This window comes from Lepidochelys kempii, chromosome 1 (assembly GCF_965140285.1).
Source record: "Lepidochelys kempii isolate rLepKem1 chromosome 1, rLepKem1.hap1, whole genome shotgun sequence".
In the NCBI taxonomy this organism is placed as follows: Eukaryota; Metazoa; Chordata; order Testudines; family Cheloniidae; genus Lepidochelys; species Lepidochelys kempii.
In genome coordinates this window covers 166,848,108-166,873,244 of record NC_136380.1, presented here as the reverse complement: position 1 = coordinate 166,873,244, position 25,137 = coordinate 166,848,108, and the positions used below count along the sequence as shown (strand labels likewise).

The window sequence follows — 25,137 nt, the reverse complement described above, 5'->3', positions numbered from 1 at the left end:
TGAGTACCCCCATGAAACATTAAAAGCCCATGGGGTGTCTGAGTTCTGCAAAGCAAGGCCATAGGCTGTAAGAGAAGCACTTGACAAGCAACTGAACAAACTCCAAAATGAGGGGATATTAGTTCCAGTACTTTCCACTGATTGGCAAGTTCCAATGGTTTGTGTTGCCAAACATAATGGTTCTTTGACTGTATGCTCATTATAAAACACTATTAATTTGGTATTAGAGTGGTAACAGTCAGTATCTATTACCTTTCTGGCAAGAAATATTTGGAAAAATGGTAGTATGAAATCCTCACCCCTTCTAGTCAGTGGCAGTTATGCCATTGAATTCTATGGGTAAAATCCTGGTCCCAGTTTGTTGTATACCTAGGTTGCATTGGTGTAAATCAGTAGGTCTCAACCAGGGGTCTGTGGCCTCCTGTGCGGCCACAAGCAGGTTTCAGGGGGGTCTGCTAAAATAAACCAGAAAGCAGGGCCAGTGTTAGACTCGCTGGGGCCCAGGGCAGAAAACCAAAGCCTGAATCCCACCACTTAGGGCTAAAGCCAAAGCCTGAGCAACTTAGCTTTGCAGGGCCACCTGTGACATTGGGCCCCACACCATTGCCCTGCTTGCTACCCCCTAATGCCAGCCCTGGCTTTTAATCTACTGGATATGGAGAAAAACATAACATTGGTGTGGCACAGGTGGACTGGGGAATTTTTATATCATGTTGGGGGGCCTCAGAAAGAGAAAGGTTGAGAATCCCTGGTGTAAATGACTACAGAAGGTGTAGGGCAATGGAGAATCAGATCATTTCAGTGCTGTTCACACCAGGCTACCATGCAGTGGCAAGTGCCCTTGCATTCTGCTTTCTGATGGTGTTCGTAAACCCCTTTCTCTACATTTCAGAATTTCTGCCTGGATGTAGCCAGACTACTTTCAATGTCTCCTGTGAGATTGAATGCACCCTTATCACCCTCAGTGCTTGCTGACATGGGACTGTAGGATTAGACCCTATCTTCCCTGTCCTCTATCATCTTCAGGCCTTACTTGCTACCCCTCATTCAGTACAATGCCTTTTTTTTTTAAACTCAAGGAAACTTAAGATGTTGGTTTGCCTCCCTCCCAAGTTGGCTGAGTCATGTCCTCTTTGTCTCATTTCTCTTTGACAATTTTAAGGCAGTAAGAGATTTTTCAAAATAGTATGAGCAAAATTTTACATCTCATGGATATTCATGGTGAAACTGATATGGAGGAGGGCTGCTTTGACTTCAGGCTGTAATGGAATGATGGGACCAAAAGGTTCTATGAGAATTGGAGATATGTGTCAACTGGGTTATTAGCAAGCAGATAAGCCTAGAAGCTGGATGAGATGTGCCTTGCTAAAACCCTGGTCTGACTAGAAGCAGGATGAGAGGTACCCAGCTAAGAACAATAATAAAATCTATCTCCAACTAGGGATAGATGGGCCTGATGAGCTGCTGTCTAACTATCATAGAATCATAGAATATCAGGGTTGGAAGGGACCCCAGAAGGTCATCTAGTCCAACCCCCTGCTCAAAGCAGGACCAATTCCCAGTTAAATCATCCCAGCCAGGGCTTTGTCAAGCCTGACCTTAAAAACCTCTAAGGAAGGAGATTCTACCACCTCCCTAGGTAATGCATTCCAGTGTTTCACCACCCTCTTAGTGAAAAAGTTTTTCCTAATATCCAATCTAAACCTCCCCCACTGCAACTTGATATTCAAACTATGAAAGTATCAATAAACAGAGTTCTTGTTTTATTCTAATATAAATGGGATAATTGCAATTTAGCCCCATCTCCACAGGCTGAGGGGGTGTAAGAACATAAGTGTAGTGATGAGGTAATTTTTTATAAAAGACCCTGTATTCAAGCTTGTAACCTTTTTTATGTAACAAGCCCTGAAGATCTGATATTCTCTTTGTGGAAGCTTCAGAAAGCTCAGTTTGCTGTGTGCAACAAATTCCAGCCATCTGTAATGTAGGATCACAGCCTTACACCCAGCCAAAGGTAGGTAAGAAAGAGACCTGCCACCTCCCAAATGGAAGGAGGGCACCCAGGGACACACACTGAGGTAAAAGCAACAAGGAGTCCTTGTGGCACCTTAGAGACTAACAGATTTATTTGGCATAACCTTTCATGGGCTAGAACCCACTTCATCAGATGCATGGAGTGGAAAATACAGGAGCAGGCATAAATACATGAAAAGATGGGAGTTGCCTGGAGAATCTAGCCACTAATCTCCCTGAGCGCAGGACTGAGGCTGGATTACCTAGAGGTACATGCCCCCTTAGCCCTCAACCCTGCTTCCACATTGGTCTCTTATACTCCGTCTGTCATGCCCCCCCGGCCTCCCTTCAGCCTTCACCTAGAAAGGCGGCCGCAGAGTGACGGGCGGCTGCCCCTTGATTAAGAATGGGGCGGGCGACAGCGCTCCCTCTCCCGATTGGTGGGTTCGGGTAGTGGATTCTGCCGCCTGGATTGGCTGAGCCTCTCCCGAGGCGGGCAGAGCTGCGCAGGCGAGCGTTGTGATTGGCTAGGCGGCGTGGTGGGGCTGCTATAAGTGGCGCGGCAGGGGGGCGGGTGGGGACTTAGGCGCTGGCTGTGGTGCTGGTCGTCGGGCCCTGGCAGCGCGGTTGAGCAGCGGGGCCATGGCGACGGTGAAGGCCGTGTGCGTGCTGAAGGGGGAGGACCCCGTGAAGGACCCCGTGAAAGGCCCTGTGAAGGAGCCCGTGAAGGGCGTCATCTACTTCGAGCAGCAGGTCGGGCACGGGGGAGGGGGGCTGTCCGCGGCCCGGGGCGGGCTTGCGTCATCCCGGGGGCGGGGGGGAGGAGAAGGCTGCGGGGTGCCGCCGGGGTGAGCCCTGGGCAGCGCGCGGGGGCTCTGCGCGGCTCGGGGCGGGCGGGCGGGAAGTGCTGAGTCACTGCGGGCGGAGCGAGCCGCGCGGGGTTTCTCCGGGGCGGGGCGGGCCGGGCCGGAATAGGCGCCGCTGCCCCGGCGGGAACGGGGCGCTGGCCCGCGGCCAGCCGCTGCCCGCTCTGATGCAACCGGCAGTGCTCGGAAGAGGAGACTGCGCGGCTACAGAGGTCAGTGCGCGGTGGCTCGGCAGGCGTTGGCGCCCCAGGGCGGCGGCATGGAAGGGCTGCTCCACAGTACGAGCTCTTCCCCTCCCCGCCTCCTTTTAATGGCGTCCAAGATTTGATTTTTGAGAGCTGTCTCTGAGCAGCTTCGCCGCCTGGGGAGTAGGGAAGGACGCCCTGGGAGTCCGGTTGCTGAAGCGCCACCTCCACCGCGGCCCCTGTTACCGCTTGAAATGGCGTTCAGGAGCCAGTCTCCCGCCACTCGGGATCAGCGGGGACAGAGCTGAAGGGCTTCTCTGCGCTAGAGAATTGAACCACTTGTGACTGCACGGGCTAAAGCGCAAGTGCTTCAGTGTGACTACGTTGGCTCTGCTAACCCGGTTCAAGTTCTGCCCGTGTTCTCCGTCGCACTTGCCTAAATCTAGGTTGCGCTCGCCTTTGTGCGTTCTGGAAGACTTCGCAAAGCCACCAGTGCATAGGGGACAGTATTGGGAGGACTGACTGAATCGTATTCAGTTTGTCTACCTCCATATTTGTGGCAAAAAGCAGTTGAACGTAAGCTTCAAGTTCCTAAACCTGCTGAAAGGCTGTTTCCTGAACTAGTTATTACACCAGTTGTAGACCATTTAATGTACGTCTGCACTGTCCACGTTACAGTGTGGTTGTACTGTGATGTGGGCAGTGCAGACATGCTTTATCGCTGCGGGAAAGCTCTCCCAGGAATAATAAAAAAAAACCCACCCTGAATGAGAGGCAGTAGCTTTATCCCTGGGAGTGTGGCTCCTGGCAATAAAGCGCTGTCTATACTGGTGCTTTTCAGCACTAAAACTTGTTGCTGGGGGGTGTGTCTTTTCACGCCCCTGAATGATTAAAGTTTTAGCACTGAAAGTGGCTGTGTAGACATAGCCTTAGTCACTCTGGATGTGAAGTGTCTTTTGGGCTGAACTATGTAATAGTATGGAAAACTGGGAATAACTTTGCTTTGAGTCTTCTCTGCAGTTGGGCACTGACACCCCCACTACTGTGTCTGTGCTGGCACGATGCCGTTGGCACTGCCCTAAATGAGGGGCAGGGCAGCCATGACACCTTGCCGAGCCAGTGTTGCTCTGAGATCATCTTGCTCAGCGCAACCAGTACTTGGCAAGACTTGTGTGTGCTAGTGCTCCTTACTTGACCCCTAAGTGTTACTCAAATAGTAATGTGCATAACAATGGTTCCTGGTAAACAGAGCCACTAAAAACAGTGCATGGGAAACGTAGTTTTATAACTGACCTATTAAACTAAAGAGGTAAGGCGGGTGGGGTAATATCTTTGGCCCAACTGCTGTTGGTAAGAGAGAAGCTTTTGAGCCACACAGCTCTTCTGCAGGTGTGGGAAGGGTGACAGCAAAATGCAAGGTGGAACAGATTGATTAGCATAAATAGTGAGCACATATTGTAAGGCAGTGCTACTCAAAGTGGTGGTCTGTAGACCGGTGCCGGTCTGTGAGCCATCAGCTACTGATCTGCGTGCACATGGGGGAGGGGGGGGGGTGAAATAGCTTAAGAAGCTCTGTTGTAAGGGACCGTTCAAGGTAGAGTAGCCTGCAATGCCTGCACAGTCATGGGAAAAAGGGGTGGGGGGAGGTGCTTATCTGGTGTCTCTGTTTAGTCCATGATTTTTAGTTTAGCAAAGTAGTGATTTTAAACTCCCAGGCTCATCTTTTTGAAAGTGTTGTGCAGGTTTAAAGCAGTTAAGCAGTATTCAGTACCATGGAAAACCTTTCTTGTACAGCATACTGCTTAAACTCTTGTCTTCAATCATAATTATCAAAAGTAGCACCTACATGGAAATTCTGCAGATAGAAATTACTAAACTGCCTACCTAAGAGGGCTGAAAACAGAGGAGATGATCCAGAGGTTAAAATATCCTTTACATAAATTTCCAGAAAAAAATTAGGCTAATTAAGATTACTTCCAGACTAAACATAAAGGAAAATCACCATATTTATACTGCAAGCTGCAGAGTTTAAAGCATGAAAACAGGGTATTTTTAAGGTGAAGTGTATACACACCCTTGAAAAGGCACATAGCTCTTGACAAGGGTCTTAAGTTACCTTGTTGGGATCAATATTTTTCTTGAACAGCGATTGTTTTGGAATTATAATACAGAAACCAATTTTCCTACTTTACGTAAGAGGTCAGGTCAAAAGACTGCTTTATATCTTCATTTGAGGCTTGAATCAATAAGTCTTCGCTATTGCTGGATGGACTGACTATATTTCATGAAGTCAGTTGTCATAACTACTGCATCAGTTGTTCACAACTACAAAGTGCTGTACAAACTATGGGACTGCAAGGTGTAATCTCTCCATTCATTAGAAAGCCTCTGTTGCAGTTTTATCTGCTGCCTTAAAACTCTACAAGTCCTCAACTAGTTGTTATAGACTAACAGAGAAATAACTTTCCTTTTCCATTTGAAGGGTAATGGACCAGTAACGCTCTCAGGAAGTATTACAGGTTTGACTGAAGGAAAACATGGCTTCCACGTTCATGAATTTGGAGATAACACAAATGGTAGGGTTCTTGTCTGGGCTCTCTTGCTATAGCTAAACTGTATTCTGACACCTTGTAAGTTTATTTTACTGGACATGATTGTCCTTAATACCATGTCTTGTGGTCCTATAAAACTACTGTAGTGATACTCCTACTGGAATCAAACTCCTGTGTAAATTCAGTTTCTGGGTACTGAAATAAAAGGCAAGCAATATAAAATGAGGGTCTGTCCACTAGTTGCTAATAGCAGTATCTCACTTCAAGAAACTGATGGTCTATAACCGCTGCATCTGAGCTACCGATATTCTAACACAGTAGCTTTAAATCTGAAAGCAGTTGGGCAATGGAATGGAACATGAGATCAGCTAGCTCAAATTTGGATAATGTTTATCTGGTCTGCGCCCACTACTGGGTGGATAGACTTTCAAAGTATCATTTTCAGCTGAAGCTAAGATTGCCCCATGTAGATATGGAAGGTTAAATCTCCAGTGAGTCAATCTGAGGAAGCTTGTCCTGACCATACTCTAACATACCATGGATAAAGAGCTCTGGAAGTTCTCAAAGAAGCATCTCTTGTGAATAAACTCTAGTGGGTGTTTAGGGCAATAGTCATTTATCCATCTTTGGGTGGAAAGTGTCACATTATTCTTACAGGAAATAGCTACTGAGTTGTATTAAACTTATATAAGGCATCTTGCTGGGGAAACAGGTACATTTATGGATCAGAAAGAATACTCAGTTATGCAGTAACTTTGTACTGAAGACTGTAACTTGTTACAGGATGTACCAGTGCAGGTGCTCACTTCAATCCTAATGGCAAAAACCATGGTGGACCACAGGATAACGAGCGGTGAGCATCAGTGTTTAACTTTTTTTGCATTCTATGGATCTCTGCTAGAGAGGCTGGTCTCAACACCAGTTGCGCCATCACCAACTGTCCCTCTGAAACTGGTGTAAAGTTCACCCTCTGCCATTGGCCTTCCTCAGTCTTCAGCCACTGCAGTCCAGTTGTAGATTGGAAACTGCAATATCCGGCTATTATGGGAGTTGGGGAATGCCCCATACTCCTAGTAAACAGGAGTTCTAGTAGAAGTGAGTGTGATTAACTTCAGCATTTAAGTGTTGACTGTAATGGCCTGCATAAACTTTTATTGCTTATGTAGTCAGTTTTGTAAGCATCTTTGGAAAAAGATTACAAAATAGGAGTCTGAAGAACTAGACTTCTGAGCCTTCCTTCAGTATCAAGTTAACAGTGGATTTTTTTCTTTCAAGGACCATTTAAAAACCTTCTAGATGTTTTGGGGGAAAACTAGCATAGCAATTTTAAAGGAAAATTGTATGCCTCTAAACTAAAACTCTAGAGGATTCAGCAAAAAGCATTGGGGGGGAGAAATGATTGACTTAAGCATTCTCTCTAAAAGCTTCTGATATTGGCTGCTGTCAGAATACCAGACTAGACTAACAACTAGTCAGTAGTGATTCATCTGTCTCCAAATTATATCTCAGTGTGGACTTCCAGATTTTCAAATTCCTGGGTAACTAGAGCAAGCACAAAGTCTTGGTGTCTTGCCTATAGTTTATTTTGCAATTCATAAAATACAGATGTCAGAAAAGAAATAGTACAGGCAATGATGCTAGTACAAGCAATATACAGCCAAACACTAACAATCTCAAATTGATTTGGACATTGGGTATAATTTAAATGAGTAATGTACATAAATTCACCAAGAGTATTTCTTCTAGAAAATCCTGGATTTTAAAGAACAAAAGCAAATCTAACCTGTCCTGTCTGCCCCGCCCCCGCCTTGATGAATGCATGTCCCAGTTGTTGAGAATCAGATAATAATGGGAAACACAAGCTGGGGAGAATGTTCCACAGTAGGGTAGAGCCCTGGAAAATGCCAAATAAGGGCACTTCTCCTAAGAATAGAATAGCGCAAATGGTCATGAATTTTTATACTCCAGATCATTGAGGTACCTACTAATTTTTTTTCCTCTCAGCTGGCAGCTTACTTTGATTCAAATAGCTGTTCACAGCAAATATTGTGGTACTGTATCAAAAGCTTTAAAAGTGTGGCTACTTATGCCCTTGTCCGTAAGCCAGTTTACAGTTCTGCCTACTTGAGATTAATAACATTTGAGTACATAGTAAATGTTACAGTATGGTAAGTGTGGGCAGATCAACTTTACCAGCTGGTGAGTTTTGATGCATTTTGAAAAGATTTTGTAGGCTGGACTGCCACCTGTCCTAGTTCAAAATAGTAGCTATACTTTGTGGTCTCCAGAGCTCTGCCTGGGACTGAAGTTAAACATGTTGGCAGATTTCCCTTATCCTTCAATATCTGATTCTTTTAAATAGTGTGAGGACTTAAGTTGGGGAGAAGGTGGGGTTAGGTGGCATGTTTTACTCATACTTCAGTTCAAAACCTGGTACAAAAGTTGTTGTCACTTGCATTAAACAAGAAAACAGGAATCTAACACCATGTTGCTCACTACATGGAGAAGCTAATACCTTTTCTACTGGCAAATGATTCAGACTTAATGTCTCAAGACTCAAATGACTTCTATTTCTGTGCATTCTAGGCATGTTGGCGATCTTGGCAATGTGATTGCTAATAAAGAAGGTGTGGCGGAAGTGTGTATTAAAGATTCTTTAATTTCTCTTACGGGATCGCAGTCCATTATTGGACGCACCATGGTGGTAAGTGTCAGCTGACTAGTATCTGTATTAAAGTCTTGAGACTGAAATCTAGTACAGTGTACCTGTACTACAGAATCTACCATTCTTTGACTGAAAAATCTGAACCAAATAAACTGAATCAGTCACAGTTTGTAAATAGACCCTGTAGTATTAACTGAACTATTAATTGAAATTGGGTGTCTAAAGACAAGCTAAATGTCAACACTAGCATTTCTGGGTACCTTAAACTAATTAATTCTTCAATTCAAACAAATTTCTGGGGTTTCAGAATCTGTCTTCTCTATAGATTACTACTGCAACAATTCTGCTTTTGCCAGCAAGAATCTAAAAACAGGGACAGTGTCATGACTTCAGACTGCAGGTTATTGTATTTTTGTTTAATGAAATTATCTGAAGCTTTGCAGAATTTGAGTGTGAACACACCTAACAAGCAGCTGTAGCTGTGTGTAAGTCATGTTGAAGGATGACTTTAAAACATGTGCAGTTGTTCTCTTGCATGAACTGTAGCTCCAAAACTTGAAGTATCATTTTAAATGAGTCATGGCCAACTTGATGTACGAGTTGCATAATGAAGGCTTTTATGTGTGAGGGGAGAAGATACCAGTCTCAACATGGAAGGTTAAAAGCTACTTGCACATCAAAGGACTGGAAAATCTTGATCCACCTTAAAGGAAGAGGTGGGGAGAAGCTGAACATGTTGGAGACCTTGAGCTACATACATGGAGTTCTGCTGTCACCTAAAGCATTTAATGATTGATTGGTGCGACTTGTCACGCAGTTGACTCCAACTACTTGATTTCTGCAAGTGTCTTCCTGGCTTCTGGCAGGCTAGATTCTGAAGCTCAATCACTCCCTTCACTTAATTTTTGCTTCTTTCTAACTCTCTCCTGCCAAGTCTCATTCAGTGGGTGAGATACTAAAGACAGTTGGCTAGAGGAAACTGGATCTGGTGTCTTTGCTTTGCTTCCTCTAGTATTTAGGTGTGGCTTTCAGGTAACTAGTTTGACTACAGGTAATCTGATTCAGTGAAGGATTTGACAAGAGGCACTCTAGCAACAAGGGTCTATAAAGTGACTTAATAGTAAAACTGCTAACTGTGTTAGCAGCAACTTAATTAGTGCCATAACACTGACTCGATCTCTATTGTAGACTACTGTACTTTAATGCAATTTTCTTGTTCAGGAGGTATACTATGCAAGGTAACTGGTGTGATGCAGTAGCATCACTGGATTGTGAATGTGCTATAAAATCACTACTGCTCTTATTGGCCTGCATCAGTGTTTGACCAAGCAGAGAAATGACTTGTGCCATCCATTAGGTTTACAGCACAGGTACTAGCTATGAATGCTTTAACCTACTACTTGCTATTGAAATCTTCCTGTTGGCTTGGGTCCCCGTTACAGGGATGAATTTGAATCTTAAATAGCTTAACACTCCCATTTTGGGTAATGGTGCCAAGATTTTAAGGCTTGTATTTCTAAATTTGGATTTTAACTTGATGGGCACTTCAGCTTGCAAATAAGAACTGAACTGGAGTTTACTCTTATGGCCAATCTAAACTTAAGGCAATACTATGCTCATAATTACTCAGCATGAGTGTCAAGTTAGGTGCACTTTAATATTCAGCACAGAATTATTTGAACCTTGCTCACTCTAATCAAACTCTTATCTGGAAGTGCTTAACTTCTAAGACACTGTTTCCAGCCACATGAGTGAAGTAGATCTTTCCTCAGTATATTAAACTAGATGGCAAAAGCTTAACTGGTTTTGGTGATGTGAACTAGAATTCAGAGGGAGTACTGCCATTTAATCACTTAAGCCGCATGGCTAAAGGTTGAAACGTTAATATCTTGCCATTTAACATGGGGTTAATTCTTAATCCATTTTTTCCCCTTTAGGTCCACGAGAAAGAAGATGACTTGGGTAAAGGAGGAAACGATGAGAGTTTAAAAACTGGCAATGCTGGTAGTCGTCTGGCTTGTGGTGTTGTTGGAATAGCTAAACTCTAAATATTGACTACTTAGAAGCACTTAAAGTGCAAATGATAAGTAGGCTATATAGCAATGTACATTGTTCTGGCAAAAGCTTTCTTTAATCTTACTGCTATTTTCAGTATGTATTGGCTAGAACAGTATAAATGACTTAATTTTGTATGTGTACTGCAATTAAAATGTTGATGGAAATATGTAGTTTTCTGTTAATCTATTCTAAAGTAATCTCTGTATGATTAAAAAAACACCCCTAAAGATGGATAGGGTCAACAGCAACTTGCATGTATGCAGTGGTTTCCAGTTCCTGAAACCTTAAGTGCACCAGTTCCTTAAGGCCTAGAACATGGTTTTACTGTTAGTATTACCTTCTATAATGAAGGGACATGGTTATACACCAGGGTAACAGCTGCACTGGAAGTCATTCTTTCAACCCCTAGCACCATTGATCATGTAAATAGGGTTCCCTATGTGGATTCACTTCTCTATTCCATTCTGGAAGACCAGAACACTAAATCTCAATGAAATATCTGAACAAAACTGTCTTACTACTCCAATCTTTTAAAAAAAAAATTGCAGCCTCCCCTCTGAAAGGCAGTATTATTGAACCAAATGCTGGGCACACCTTTCTGACTATTCACTTGTAGCAATACTAAACTGATTAAAATTGCCATACAACATGTTCAATTCTGACAGTTTAAGGGTAAAACTTAACCCTGCCTCTGATTTAAGGGACCACACAGTTGCTCAAAACTTGAAGGAGTTGGCTTAAGTATCAAACCTGGAAAGAATATAACTTCAGTAGAAAATTTCTTTCTCCCCCAAGCTGTAGCTATGCAGCATTTTAGGGTAGGAGGGAAGTAAAGTAAAACAAACATAATGCTATCCTAGCACAGGGAGGGGCTTTATATTGCTACTTCAGTTACAGAGGTGGTAGTGAGAACAAGGGCAATCATCTATGCTGGCAGCCTTACCTGCTTAGCAGTGTAGTATTATGCAGCACTAGTCTTATGGATCTTTATCCATAAGATAATGCATTTGCTAAAAGTGTATCATACCTCTTGAACTAATTTGGTTGACTAGCTGAAATGGCTTGGGAAGATCATTCACTTATTACCAACCCAGCTGGCTTGGCCCAGGTCATTTTGGTAAAATGGCAATGCAGCACTTAAGCATATGGATGGTGCCTATAGCACCTGAAATTCATGTAAGGTTTTTCTTCCCTAGGTAGTGATTTACTTTGCTATATACAGTATATTATAGCAACTAGGCATTTCAAGGGCCCAGTAATTCCTGGTATATACTACTCTTTAAATACAATTGTTTGTCTCAATTTAAATCTTAACATTCCTCTTTTTTAAATACATGAGCTGTAGAAGTAGTTGGTGGCACTTCTAGCCCCTAGATTCCCATGTAATCAATTACAAACAGAATGGTTCTTTGAATAGCAACAAAACTGTAGAAAACATATGCTGTCATTGATTAGAGGGGGCAAATAATCATGTACAAGCTTCACACAACCCTACCATTCTGTTACTCTACATAGTGCCTTGTCTATGCCAGCAGTACTGACAAGTGAGTGGATGTTTCAGGGTTTTAGCATTACTCAACCACTGGAGGCTGAACCTTTGAACTAAGGTGTGTACCAATACTGCTATCTTCCCTAATAACCCTTTCCTTTAAAAGCAAGTTTGATTTTACTTCAGGAGGGGAGAAGATATTCTTTGTCTACATTGTAAAAATAACAAGTTGGCTTACTAAAAAAGCTAACTCTGTATTAGGCATTGTAGTGTTGCAGATGTGGATTGATCCATGGTAGCAGGGAAATTTGCCCAGCACATCTCACTACAGGCTATCCTACTTGTTATAGAGTAACTGCCTTGTACTGGGCCAGATATTTACTTTCAAAACAAAATTCTACACTATAATTAAATATTCAGGTGAAGTGACCAAACAGAATAGTATATATGGAAAGGGAGGACTAGTAGGCACAGGTTCCATTTACAATCAAAATACTCCTTTCCAGTTGCTTGAGTTCATGAAAAGAAAAAGTTCAGCACCTTCTCAGCAATGCCTGGTTGCACAGATTTAAGTGTAACCTTACATGCATCCTCAGGGGGAATTCAAAGGTTAGCTGAAAACTGGAAACAATTAAATATTAATGAAAGTAGGCTAGCCCCAACTAGGCACTATGTTAGTGCCACACAAACCATATTTACCTTTAGTATGTAAAAAAGATTGCATACAGGGCATTAAAAAATGGCATTGCAAACCATTTAAGAAGTTGACTGAAAATCTGATTTCTAAATGGAGATGGTGGAAGTGTAGGTGACTCATGTAACCTATAGTACATAAATGCTTGTTTCCATGGCTTTGAGTAGATACATTTGATCAGAAGACCTCCCTCCCTTATAGAATTGACAGTTGTTACTAAGACAGTTTTAAACTTGGACAAATACCTGTTATATATTAAAAAAAGGTGCAGTCCAGTGGCCCACCACAGAACAAACATTAGATACACAAATTTTAACACATGGAATTTGAGTTCACTGCAAGTATGTAAACAGTTTTTTTCTCTTTATTCTGCTATTGCAAGAACAAAAATATATGTCCTCTTCCCCTCCCAATCCTCCCCCTACTGTTACCTCCCTCCCAAAAAATCCCAGCTATGAAAAAGTATTGATGTAAGAAAGCAGCTGCCCTTCACTTAAGAAAAATCAACTTTAAAATGCAGAGCACATCTACCCCCAGGGGAAAAAAACATTTGAACATGGACAAGTCATACAATTTTTTCCACTACATTTTATACTGTAACAGGCTTCAGATGAACCTCTTTGTAACATAAGCCTCATTTTTTTGTGCACGGGGTAATCAAGGAGAAAGAGCTTCCAGATGCAGAATTCTTTGGGATTTGGTTCAGATTACTGTTGGCAGCCTCTAAACTGTTTGCGGCAGAAGGGCTATTAGAATTAGTACTTGCCCTGTTGTAGTTTATTTTACAAAAAATAATTTGTCAGATGGAGAAAGAACAGTTAAACTTCCACAAATACAGGAATGGGTAGTTTGATAGTTACACCACCACATGGGCAAAAAGTTTAAGCCTACCTCTTGCTAGAGTACAGGAGATAGGCAATTTTAATATAAACAAACAACAGTAATTGGCTAGACTTGTGTGAAGGAACAGACAGCATTTTAAAAAAATCCTTGAATATCCCCACCACCACTTCCCACCCCCACTTAAAAAAAATAGGTTAGCATTTTAAATTGGTGATTTGGTGTCTCTGATTTCTCTCCCACCCCCCTTTCCAAAAAGCATTAATGAATTACAAGTACAAAAGATGCTGAACTGGTGCTTCCCCAGCCCACCACACACAATCTTAATATAACATTACAAGCAGAGCAGACTTTCTGAAGTGGTCTGCTTTGTCAGTAAGTATTTTTAAAGGTTAATTAGGGCAACATTTATTATAGAACCAATTGGAGAAAAAATAAAACCTTGATTGCATTGCAAAACACTTAAACAATTACCTCTTCAAATAACATTTTAAAACCACTAACCTTTACCTAGTATGGTCAAGTAGATCATTAAAATGCAGCAATCTAAAAATCAAAATAACTATTACAAATAAAAATTTGCTTTTGTGAATAGCTACACAAACAGATGTATTTCTTTTTAACAATTATAAACAAAACAGTCTAATTTAGACTCCAGTACAGCATTAACAGTTCAAACTTTAAGATGTTGAACAATCCTTTTCCACTTCAGTGCAGTGTAGGAAGAATAGCACACGTTAAAGTTTGTTACGAAAATAGAGTTTATTAAAAACACATCCCTATTGTTTTGAGGAGCTTTCACCGTTACCTTTTCTTAAATTAAAAAAAAAAAAAATAGAAAGCACTTCTACTTCTGATTGGTAAACTTTTTAAAGTCAAAACTTTAAAAAAGTTACAGCAAAAATGGGTAATATTCATATCTTCAGTATTTTGTGTTATGTTGACGCTATTTTAAATAGAAGGGAAGCAATCAAATTGCTTACAATTCCCCACAAACTACTGAGGGGCTGTGGTATAGCAGAAGCAAATATAATACAGCAGTACTGTACAACTCTAAAGCTCTACACTCCATTAAATGTCACTGTCACGTTTTTGATAAATTCCAGTCTCTAGCGAGGAGCCTCTACAACTGAGCCGGTATCCTTTTCGGCTTGCTCAACAGATGAGGTAGCCTCAGATGTTAACTCTTCATCAGGTTTTATACCTGTAGGTTCAGACTCCCCTTTATTAAGTTCTGAAACAATGTCTGCATTTTCCACTTTGCCACTATGAGATTCATGGTTTTTGTCACCATCTGCCCTGTCTGTCAGCTCAGGTTTTTCCTTTCCTCGATTTTCTTCCTTGTCTCTACGAGACTCCCTATCTCTAGAATCTCTCTCTCTGTCTCGGTGTCCACTGGACCGTCTATTTCTCTCCTCCAAGTCTCTATGTCTATCACGTTCAGGGCTTCTTCTTCCCCATTCTCTCCTTTCGCGATTACCAAGTCGCTCATGATCTCTATCATCATTGCGGTTAGCATAGCGCTCACGCTCATTTTCTACCCGGTTTCCAAAAGACCTCCTTCCAAACCTTTCCTGGTCTCTATTAGGAGTGAATGTCTGCCTATCATTCCTAAACTGCCTTCCATCTCTATTATCTTCAGGCCCACTTGGTCCTCCAACTCCTGGTATCCCACCAGGCCTGACAAAGTGGCCAGGTGGTGGAAAAGGGTTTTTCATTCCATGTGGTGGAGGCATTCCAAAGCTCCCTGGTCCTGGAGGTGGACCTCTGTGCAACATATGGGGAGGCATATGCCGAGGTGGCATCAAGGGAAACCGTTGTAGATGAGGTGGTGGCATTCCTGGAGGTCGCTGGAGTGGTATTAAACCAGGCCGTGCACCAAGGAGGCCAGTGGATGGTGCCTGTAGCCCGATCACAGGAGCAGGTGGTGTAACCCCTGGAGTACCTGCAAACCAAAAAAAAAAGTTAATCGGTTATAAAAAGATCATAACCTCAGAATCTCTTATGAAAGTTACCCCCATAAAGCTTATGAAAAACAGTAGGGTTAGGAAGTCTGGACAAATCAGAACTGCTTTCATAGTATTTGCATTTTATTTACTCTTTGTAGTTTGTCTCATAAATACACATCTGCCATATACTGAACACTGTAAAAGAAAACACCATTTTTTAAACCGAGGTTGTGTAGATACATTTGCACTAAAATAGTTAATACTAAATAGTATTTTTGTTTTTCATACGGTCGTCTACCTTCAAAGCCTGGCAGCTGCTACTGACCAGGAGAGAGACTGAAGTGGGCTGTTTATCCCCACCGCCCTGCACTGCTCTGGCCACACCTCCAATTTCCTAGCAATTTATATTCCACAGATTTCACAACTGCTTCAGCACCTTCCCCACTAGCCAGCCTGCAAACTGTAGTTAAAGTAGCAGGAGAAAAGTTAACTTATTACCCAACTGAAAATAGGTAGGATTAGAATTTAGGTAGGAGGGAGAGTCTCTGAATGGGGGAGGGGCTGCAGGTACAGAATAACTTCCTGAGATGGGGGTGTGGCCAGAACCAGGCGGCTGGGGCAGGAGATGAGATTAGACACAATTCACTTTACTTTGTTCTTTAAGGTGGCAACTGCCAAGTGTTAGCCAAATTTTAACTTTTAAATTACTTTATAGCAGTCTTGGTCAACTGTTTTTCATTCTTAAATATGGGCTCTATTTGAATGCTGTGATCAGGTATAAGGGAAAAAGTATGAAAATTGAGAATACCCCACTCTGGCAGGCTCCGTCCTGAGCTTGTTTACACCAAAACGCTCTGTACCTGGGAGTCCAAAACTCAAAGAGCAGACTGCAAGAACAGTAACAGCCAAGTATTTAAAACATGTACTATGGGAGTTTATCTTGCACAGTTCCATTTGTTTACAGATGACAACATGGCCGGCCCGTTATTTAGCTTTTATAATATATCTAGAAACCCAGCTCTAGAACTCATTTCAGTCACTTCTGTTTTCTGCTCATTGAGAAGCTTGTCTGGAAATACTTCTTTCCAGCTAGAAACTGATACACATACAAAAAGAGTAGACATTTTACAAGAATGCTTTTACTTCAAGGGAAAGGAACCTCCAGGACTCAACTTTAACCAGAATATTGGCAGAATTTCATTCCGCATAATACATGTAAATTGATCTTAATTGGCCTCATTAACTATTTTGTTTTTAAACTTTTATCATGAAGATAATAGGTTTTATTCATAAAACTGCCACAGGAAAGTTAGAGGAAGTGAACATAAAGCTAACAACGCAACCTATAGATGGTTTGAGACTTCTCTTCCAGGGCAGGGAAATAATCAGAAACCTTACCCAAAAGCCAGGTATTACATTTTTAGAATACCACTACAGGCAGCCTGAGTTTTAAAGCCACGGTTGCGAGCAGAGGGGGAAAAGACAAATCAAGTGACCTCTTCCCCGTTTCACATCCCTCAACTCCATTTCAGCTACAGTATCTACTCAATTCAGTGTGAATCTGACTATATTTAGTCCTGTCCCCACTCCACCGGTAAACATGACATATTTAATAATCAGTAGTGTGTAATGCTCTCCCAAGAACAATCTCATCTCACAGTACCCACAGTCTTGTTTCCAGCTGTGGTAACTAAATTTAGATTACATTCCTTAGGACTAGGGTCATCCATCTCTGACACCTAGCACTATGGCATCTTCCTTGCTTATAGCATGGATATTAAAGGCTCTAGATAGCAAGAGTCTACTTGCGGGAATGATAAAGAGGCCGGCTCTTATACTGGTCCATGATACGGTCATCCATCTTCTTGCCTTCCTCTTCAACCAGATACTTTAACTACAGTTTCAAATGTGACATACTTGCTAAAGAATCCACCAGTAAAAGCTAGCTTGATTTGTTTTGTTTTTTTTGTCTCCCAAAGAAGGGTATTTTGATAACTTCTTCACCATATCATTCTTGTAGTTGTGCCTATTATGACCTGGTTTACTGTTTCTATGAACAAACTGTAAGCTCACGAGACTCCATGTTCTCATATTCGTACAATGCTCAACACATAGTCAATGTATGCTAATATATATTTTACTCTTCTTAAATGTCAAAGAATGCCTGAGAGTCAAAGTAGGTGAGGTAATATCTTTTATTGGACCAATGTCTGTTGGTGGAAGGGACAAGCTTTTGAGTTTCACTAAACTCTTCTTCAGGACCACTTAAAATGAAGTGCGCAATTAAGGGTTAGCAGGCAGTAGTGTATGCGACAAATTATTGTAATGAGCCATAAAACCAGTGTCTCTGTGTAGTCTAAGGTTGGTTGTTTATATTGTGAGGCAAAGTTACCGCATAGAGAATAAATGTGACAAATAAAAACCCGACCTAAATCGGTGACGTAATGAATTTTAAAAGGCAGGTAGATGCCTTGGGTTTATATTTGGCATAGGATAGATGAGAGTACACTGAAACAAACTTTAGAAACATTAATATGACAAGAAAAATTTTAATTCCATTGTGAAGTATTGGTTGCTCATTTATTTCTCATCCTCTGCACACGGAAAATGCAGTGGTGTCTATCCCACCCCCAGACTTCTCACGTCATAAGAACATAAAATGGTCAGCACGTTCCTTTCTTTCCAGATTGGACCAGCTCATCATCCCAGTGTAGTTGAATAGATTTCACTGTAAGTGAAGCATCTCGGATTTTTTAGCCTTGCACCATACAAGGTTAGGATATAGAATTTCTTTACTGAATTGACTCAAGCATTAGACTAATTTTACTCTAAGCCCAAAGTCTATAAATTACATATCTAAATTTACTGACAATTACTAAATAAAAACTAAAACACTACCCTGATTGTACATGCAACTTTTGGTATAATTTACTTTGTAATCCTTTAGGGTAGAAACAGGATTTCTATGTCAAACTGTTTATCATCAAATGTGAAATGAAGTACCAAAGCTCCCACTAGACATTTGACCTTCTAAGCAACATGAGAGTTAAAAAAAAACAAACACACACAAAACAAAACAAAACAAAAAACAAAACCCACCCACACTAAAAAGTGTCCACCAGTAATTGTGTAGAGTAGTCATGAAAATTTACTTGCCCTAGAATAAGATCTACTTGCCCATCCATGACTATGGACAATAGTGAAAAATCACTTCTTAACCTCACAAATTTATTGTAAATTTTTTGTTAATAATTGATTTAAGTTACATATAATCATTTGTAACTCTCCAGATGGGTTTACTACATGCTTCATCCTGCACCTCTTAGCTAGAACATGGCTTGTACTCATAACAGACATTAATTGCCGTTATTATATGAGGAATATGTGAGGAGTCAGGTGTCATTCATGCAACACATATGGACAAAAAAAAATATTAATCGCCTCCACAGCTTTTACCAGCAATATATACTAAGGTGACAGGAGCTTTTAAAAGTGTACAACACAAAGAGCTCAGCAACAAAATGTATTTGAAATATGTTCTGTAACCATTTTCAACAAGAAATATGGATGTTGCCTCTGTCAAGAAGTGTTACACGTAGTATCAAAAGCTGCTATTGTGATACTTGACTTCATTCATAGATGAGCTATGCCTCAAAATGCTGTAATTGCCTTGTTTTGTATAAGCAGCTTTAGTCCATGGTTTGTCAGGTATAATATATTAAAACAGTTAATATAGCAATTTTTAATATACTTGTAATGAATGATAAAGCTAGATTTCTAGGTCAATGTAATTCCACTTCTGTTCATCTCCTCCCAGCAGTTTGTATAAATCCACGTTTCTTTTTGGCAGGTTTAGCATTTGTAACTCTGAAGTAGCTGAAAAATATTACAATTTGTTTTAAAAACCAAATTCTGGACAATATTCAGTCCAAAATCCAGTGTAACTTTATCCATTTTTGTTCCAAAACACACCCTCTTCTGGAGATCTGTTAGGATGACATACAAATACTGAGATTCAAAATTCTGGGATGTTGGTAGGCCATCAGCAGGTCAAATGTTTAAGATGGAGGCTGCTGCTAAGATTTCAAAATGTTTAATTTCCAAAAACTATCAGATTTTGCACTGCAAATCTCTGATAAGATCTTAACACTGCTCCCCATAAAATTGGAAAGTTAAATACTGTCATGAAATCCTTGAAAATGATGCTGCATAGCAAAAATTTCTAAATGATGTAACTTAGTCATTTCCTCCCAAAGTCACTATTTCCTTCGTTATAACTGTACGCACAATTTCACTTCACATAGTTTCTTGTGTTTTCAAGATTGAGTCTACGTCTGAAATCAAGAAGTTTTGTTTTTCTCAGTTTTCTATCGCCTCCATTAACATAGGCCAAGATTAAAAGAAGGTACGTCTAAACTTAGGCTGTAAATCCATATTTCGGCACCAAAATAGCTGGCCTGATTTTCTATAGTGCCAAGCACTCAACAGCTTCCCCAGAAGCCAATGGGAGTCGCTGAATGTTCAGCACTTTTGAAAATCATGGGACTTATTTAAGTGCCCAAATACAAATTTCAGAGCCTAATTTTAGGCATCTTTTTTTCAAATCTTGGTTATTGTATCAAGCTTTGGCTACCAATACATAAATTATGTTATTGATTTTATAAAACATTTGTTAGTAAAATCAAAGCATGTCATGTGACTGATTTAAGGCAGAGTTCAATTACAGGAATGGTGTTTGAGAACTCTCCCTCCTTTACTGGAATGGGTTACCTAGGGAGGTGGTGGAATCTCCATCTTCAGAGGTTTCTAAGGTCAGGCTTGACAAAGCCCTGGCTGGGATGATTTAGTTGGTGTTGGTCCTGCTTTGAGCAGGGAATTGGACTAGATGACCTCCTGAGGTCTCTTCCAACCCTAATATTCTATGATTCTAGTATACTTCTCATTTGGTCACTTGTATTGAGAGTTGGTATTGCTACTACATTAACGGGAAAAATAAAATGTTTATTGTATTTTTGTAACAATGAGTTCTCACAAAAAAAGCCTAGCAGTACAGTTATGTCACCAGCACAGTGTAAATTTTAAAAATAGTCCACAGACTTCCTCTCCTCATTGCCACTTTGTAATACACATTCACTGCTGCTATTTAGCTCAAAATAGAGTGTCATCTTTTCTCAGAGTGTTTTACTTTATTTTTCCTCTATTAACATAGATTACACTAATAGGCAGACACCTCACTGAAGGTTGTCAGAAGGTGAGAGAAGAGATATGCACCACACATTTGATATTATCAGGAAGTTGATTATAGCAAACTCAATGGAAACAGGAGGCAATTTATTTTAGGCTAGAATGCAAGTGCCAGAGTTGGAATTTTGATAGGTCACCAGAACGTTTCTACCTGTACCAAGTGTGACACAATATCTTAATTAGCATAAAAACACCCAGCTCAGAGCCTTTTAACATCCATCTCAAAGGTATTTTCAATAGTGACATGCCTACTAAAGTTAGAGCATTTGTTCAATAATAAAGTACCACCTAGTGAGTCAAGGCCACCATTTCTTTCAGGAGGCAGATCAATGATCTCTGGCAGGATCTAAAAATCTGCTTTGCATATGAGAATTTATGACACCACAACCCAAGTTATGTTATGAACAATTTGGATGAGACCAAAGACATCAAAGTGAAGCTGTGTTTCTACAGTCTTGCTCAGATTGAGAATACTATCATGAAAGTAGATGTGATCAGGAGCATCCATTGAATTAAAGCTACCCTGACATGGTTGTAAAACTTTATTTCCCCAACATTAAGTGACCAGAGCTTCGGATATTCCATGCCAAAAAAGATCTTTTGAAAAGGTGGAAATATTTAGCCACTTTAGCAACTGTATTGGCTAAAGAGTCATGGGTGTTTTAAACTGGAGAATTTATATTAAATGTGGTTGGTTGTTAAAGTTATTAAAAACTGCTCTCAGATGTAGATATCACACCAAAAATGTATTTTTTCATTTTAAAGCTGAGTTATCAGCACTTGAACACAGCGGTACAATGACACAGTGCTACTAGAATTAGGGCTGTGTATCAATTTTTCTTCCAAGATTACTTTTTTGTATCTTCTACATGAAATAATCTGTGCATCTGAAGGTGAATTATTTGGTTAAGTATAATGTTACAGCCAAAGAGCTTCAGGTAGTTCAAATCATTATAGAGACTCTCAGTGCACAAAAGGGTCCTTTCAGGAATTAATGTTGTACAAAAAGTTCAGACACAATGCGACTATAAAGGTAATCAGAACCAAAACTGTGTCTGTTGAGAAGGGAACTACACTGCAGATTTTACATCCAAGGTGACTGGGATGACAGAACAAAACATAGCTATGACATCACTGTAAAACAGCATAAGGAAACTTACAGTAATTAATCCATTTAGAACTCTATATACAATAATACATGTTTTTTATAAACCAAACAAATAAATAAGCTTCATTTTAAGTTACAAAAATATTAGAAGACGACTCTGCCTTTATACAGATTACATTTAAAGTATTCCCAGGCAAGATTATTAGGGTTAGACTTTTATGACCATCTTGTCAGAACAATCCTCTTTCCTTAAATTCAGCTGGCTGAGATATGTTCTTTTATGTTGTCCTCATCATTGAAGATCATTTCTCCCTTCTTCCCCCCCATCCCAGATCACCCCTAGTTCCTCAGATGGACCTTCATGATGCTCTTGAAAGATCTGAAAATCTTTCCATCTATTTGCTCCCCCACTTCTCTCAATTCTGAAGGCCCACGAGAAGCTGGACAGGGCTGTGTGTGGAATTTGTCAATGTCTATCCAAATAGCTACACCCCATATTCAAGAATGAAAGGTTCTATTGTCAAACGTGGTTGATGCCCCTGGCCTGCTTCTCTCCATGGCAATGGATACCTAATTGAAGGTGACTATATACAGCCTGTTGTATTATCTTCTAATATCCTTCCCATTTCGATAATAATTCAGAAGAGTTATGCAAGGAACTCTACCTTACTATCCTAAGTGAAGGAGAACAATTTCTGCCTCCCACCCAGTCTTTTGCTGATCTAGTGAACAAGAGACCAGGTCTGGTTCTCTCACACAGCAGTACTGAACTCAACCCTCTAGGGGTAATGCACTTTGAATATTCCTTTTTTAAGGGTGCGAGAACTTCAGTTGTATTTACTAACTGAAAATCCACAGGGATGTTAATTTTCTGACTTTTCATTTGTAAAACGCATGCATCTCTTGGTATATATTTATTTCTACTGGTCCTATGATGTTTTTTGTCTCTCATCTGCATGTTCTTGCATAATTCTTTGGTATATATAATCTCCAACGTGAAAGGGACACCTATTAACTTGAAATAGTCATTTTTAATAGTGGCAAAGTAGGGACAGGTATAGCATCTGAAACAAGCCTGCTTGAAAATTTCTGCTTTTACGATCACTTTTCAAAAAATGCTTCTCCCCCTCCGCTCAGTAAATATCCAGAATGTTGGAATAAACTCATCTGACTGAAAGGTCAACATCACAGGCTTTCCTGTATGCAAAGTACTGTCAATGTATGAGGTTAAACTGATAAAAATGGAGAAAACCATTTTCAGCGTCAATTTCTCTAAGGTTTCAAAGTAGCAGCAGTCTTAGTCTATAGTCGCAAAAAGAAAAAGGAGTACTTGGGGCACCTTAGAGGCTAACAAATTTATTTGAGCATAAGCTTTTGTGAGCTATTGCTCATTTCACTGGATGCAATTTCTGTAAGCTCTTTCACATGTAAACACAGCAATTAAAAAGATTCAGGAATGTTTTGATTTTTTTTAAAAGCTGACAATGTCACTTGAATTTATTTTCCTTCATGAAGTTGGTTTTCACTTCACTAAATAAAGTCCCTTATGTACAAAGTCAAACAGCAAACTATACAACACTCTAATAAATTTAATAGTTTTGAGTAAGATCTAGGTTATAAGTTATGGTACCATTACCAAACAGATTTAAAAAAAAAAACAAAAAACCCCACACACATTTTTATATTAAGTCAGTTATTTAAAAAAAGCACAAAAAAAAATTTTTTTTTTGAGACCGCAAGATGTCCACGTGCCTTGACTGAATAACCAAGTTATCACTATAGCCACCATCCTTTCTCAAGCCACACTTTCCCTACAGTTGGTTATCCCCCACTTGTCACACTGGACAAGATTTTCACAATTGAACACTGATTTTGAATGTCCACTTTGAGGCACCTTAAAGCAGCCTGATTTTCAGAGGGTGTATGCTCAGCACTTTCTGAAAATCAAGTCTCTTCAAGTTATCTCAATTTTTGAGCTTCCAAGAGGGGGCATCCAAAAAATCACAAATCGCTTTTAAATATTTTGGCCATCATGTCCACTATGAGATATTTTCAGAGTAAGGTCCATGTCCCTTCTACTTCTGTAACGTACTCAGCAAATTTCTGGAAACTATATTAAATAATGTTATCCTTTTATATCATTCATGTCAAGCTCTTCTTTGTAAACTCCCACAACCAAATTTAAAAGATGGTTTGCTGCAATATAAGTATTTTATTTTATTTTAATCAACCTGAAAATTAGAGCAGACTTTTGAGTGTTTACGTGGTAAAATGACCCATACTGGTAGAAACAAGTAAGGGGTACATGAAAGACAGTCTTAACATACCTGTAGAAAACTAAATTCCCTTTAAAATCTGCAGGTATTCACATGTAATTTAAAAAAAAAAAAATCAAGTAAACCAACTTTGGTATATACAAATCTGATGTGTTTTCAAATCTCTTCTCCTACAATGTAAATATTTAATAAGATTTAACACTTAAGAGATCATGTACCACAGGCAGTTACTAAAGCTTTGCATACAGCAGACCTGGATCAAGACAATATATATAAAATTAGCATTTCTGTAGACAAAAATAATATACCAAGTGTTCAGATTTTTTAAAATTTATTTTCAGGAAAACAGCATTCTTTCAATGAATGTGTACAATTTCCTCCATGCACACAAAATTCAAGCTTAGAGCACAGATGTCATATGACCAAACACTAGGATGTCATAAAGGTAACTGCTAAATTAAGTCTTATTTGAATGATTGCTGGAACAGTCTAAACATTAGACTGAGTCAGTCAGTCCCAAACTTTATCCTAGATTTAGAAGTAGGTTAACAATATATGGTCTCCATTTATCAGGAAACAGAAGACAAAAACTGAAGTTTAAATGCTTGTTCTAGACCAAGCCAAATGTATAAAAAGGCCAGTGTTAGCCATACATAAACAAGACAGAATTTTCAGTATACAGTTTGCTCTGAACTGTGTTAGTTTCCCGTAAATTTTAAATAGACGGCAAGGAAAGCAGCATAAACATCCTAGTTTAAGAAACAGGGTTTTTTTTAAAAGTACACAAACTGAGCATAAATTGAAAACTATGCAAACAATATAAAATGAACTTACCAAGAAGTGGAATAGGTTGGGTGACAGGTGGAGGTATGTTAGTAGGTGCTACAGGTGGTGGAACAGTCCCAAATATTTTGGGACCATCACTACTTTCAGCATTCCCTCTTGATCCAGAAACCACAGTTGGAATGGGATTTCCAATAGATAAGTCTTTTGTAGTGTCTTCATTTATGCCAGCCACCGTAGCTGAGGAACAATTACATTAATATATGAAAAGCTAGATGTACTTTTTCCTGCATACACCTAATTCCTTCTCTCTATAGTCCAGGGGTGGGCAAACTTTTTGGCCTGAGGGCCACATCGGGGTTCCAAAACTGTATGGAGGGCCGGGTAGGAAAGGCTGTGCTGCCCCAACAGCCTG

General features: G+C 40.1%; 2 protein-coding genes across 3 annotated transcripts in view; one reads left to right on the top strand and one right to left on the bottom strand.

The window, feature by feature from the left end:
- The first annotated feature begins 2,574 nt into the window (after positions 1-2,574).
- SOD1 (superoxide dismutase 1) lies at positions 2,575-10,503 on the top strand. Its single transcript, XM_073362408.2, has 5 exons — positions 2,575-2,766; positions 5,547-5,640; positions 6,400-6,469; positions 8,203-8,320; positions 10,219-10,503. The coding sequence occupies exons 1-5, from the start codon at positions 2,656-2,658 to the stop codon at positions 10,327-10,329; spliced, it is 504 nt and encodes a 167-aa protein (XP_073218509.1). The 5' UTR covers positions 2,575-2,655; the 3' UTR covers positions 10,330-10,503.
- Positions 7,178-25,137, bottom strand: part of SCAF4 (SR-related CTD associated factor 4) — a 76,188-nt gene continuing 58,228 nt past the window's right edge. For both annotated transcript variants that reach the window (XM_073362386.2, XM_073362398.2), the window contains exons 19-20: positions 24,774-24,962; positions 7,178-15,307 (exon numbers count right to left, since the gene is read on the bottom strand). In XM_073362386.2, coding sequence (XP_073218487.1) covers positions 14,472-15,307; positions 24,774-24,962 — 1,025 coding nt within the window. In that variant the 3' untranslated portion in view covers positions 7,178-14,471. The remainder of the gene's footprint in view (positions 15,308-24,773; positions 24,963-25,137) is intronic.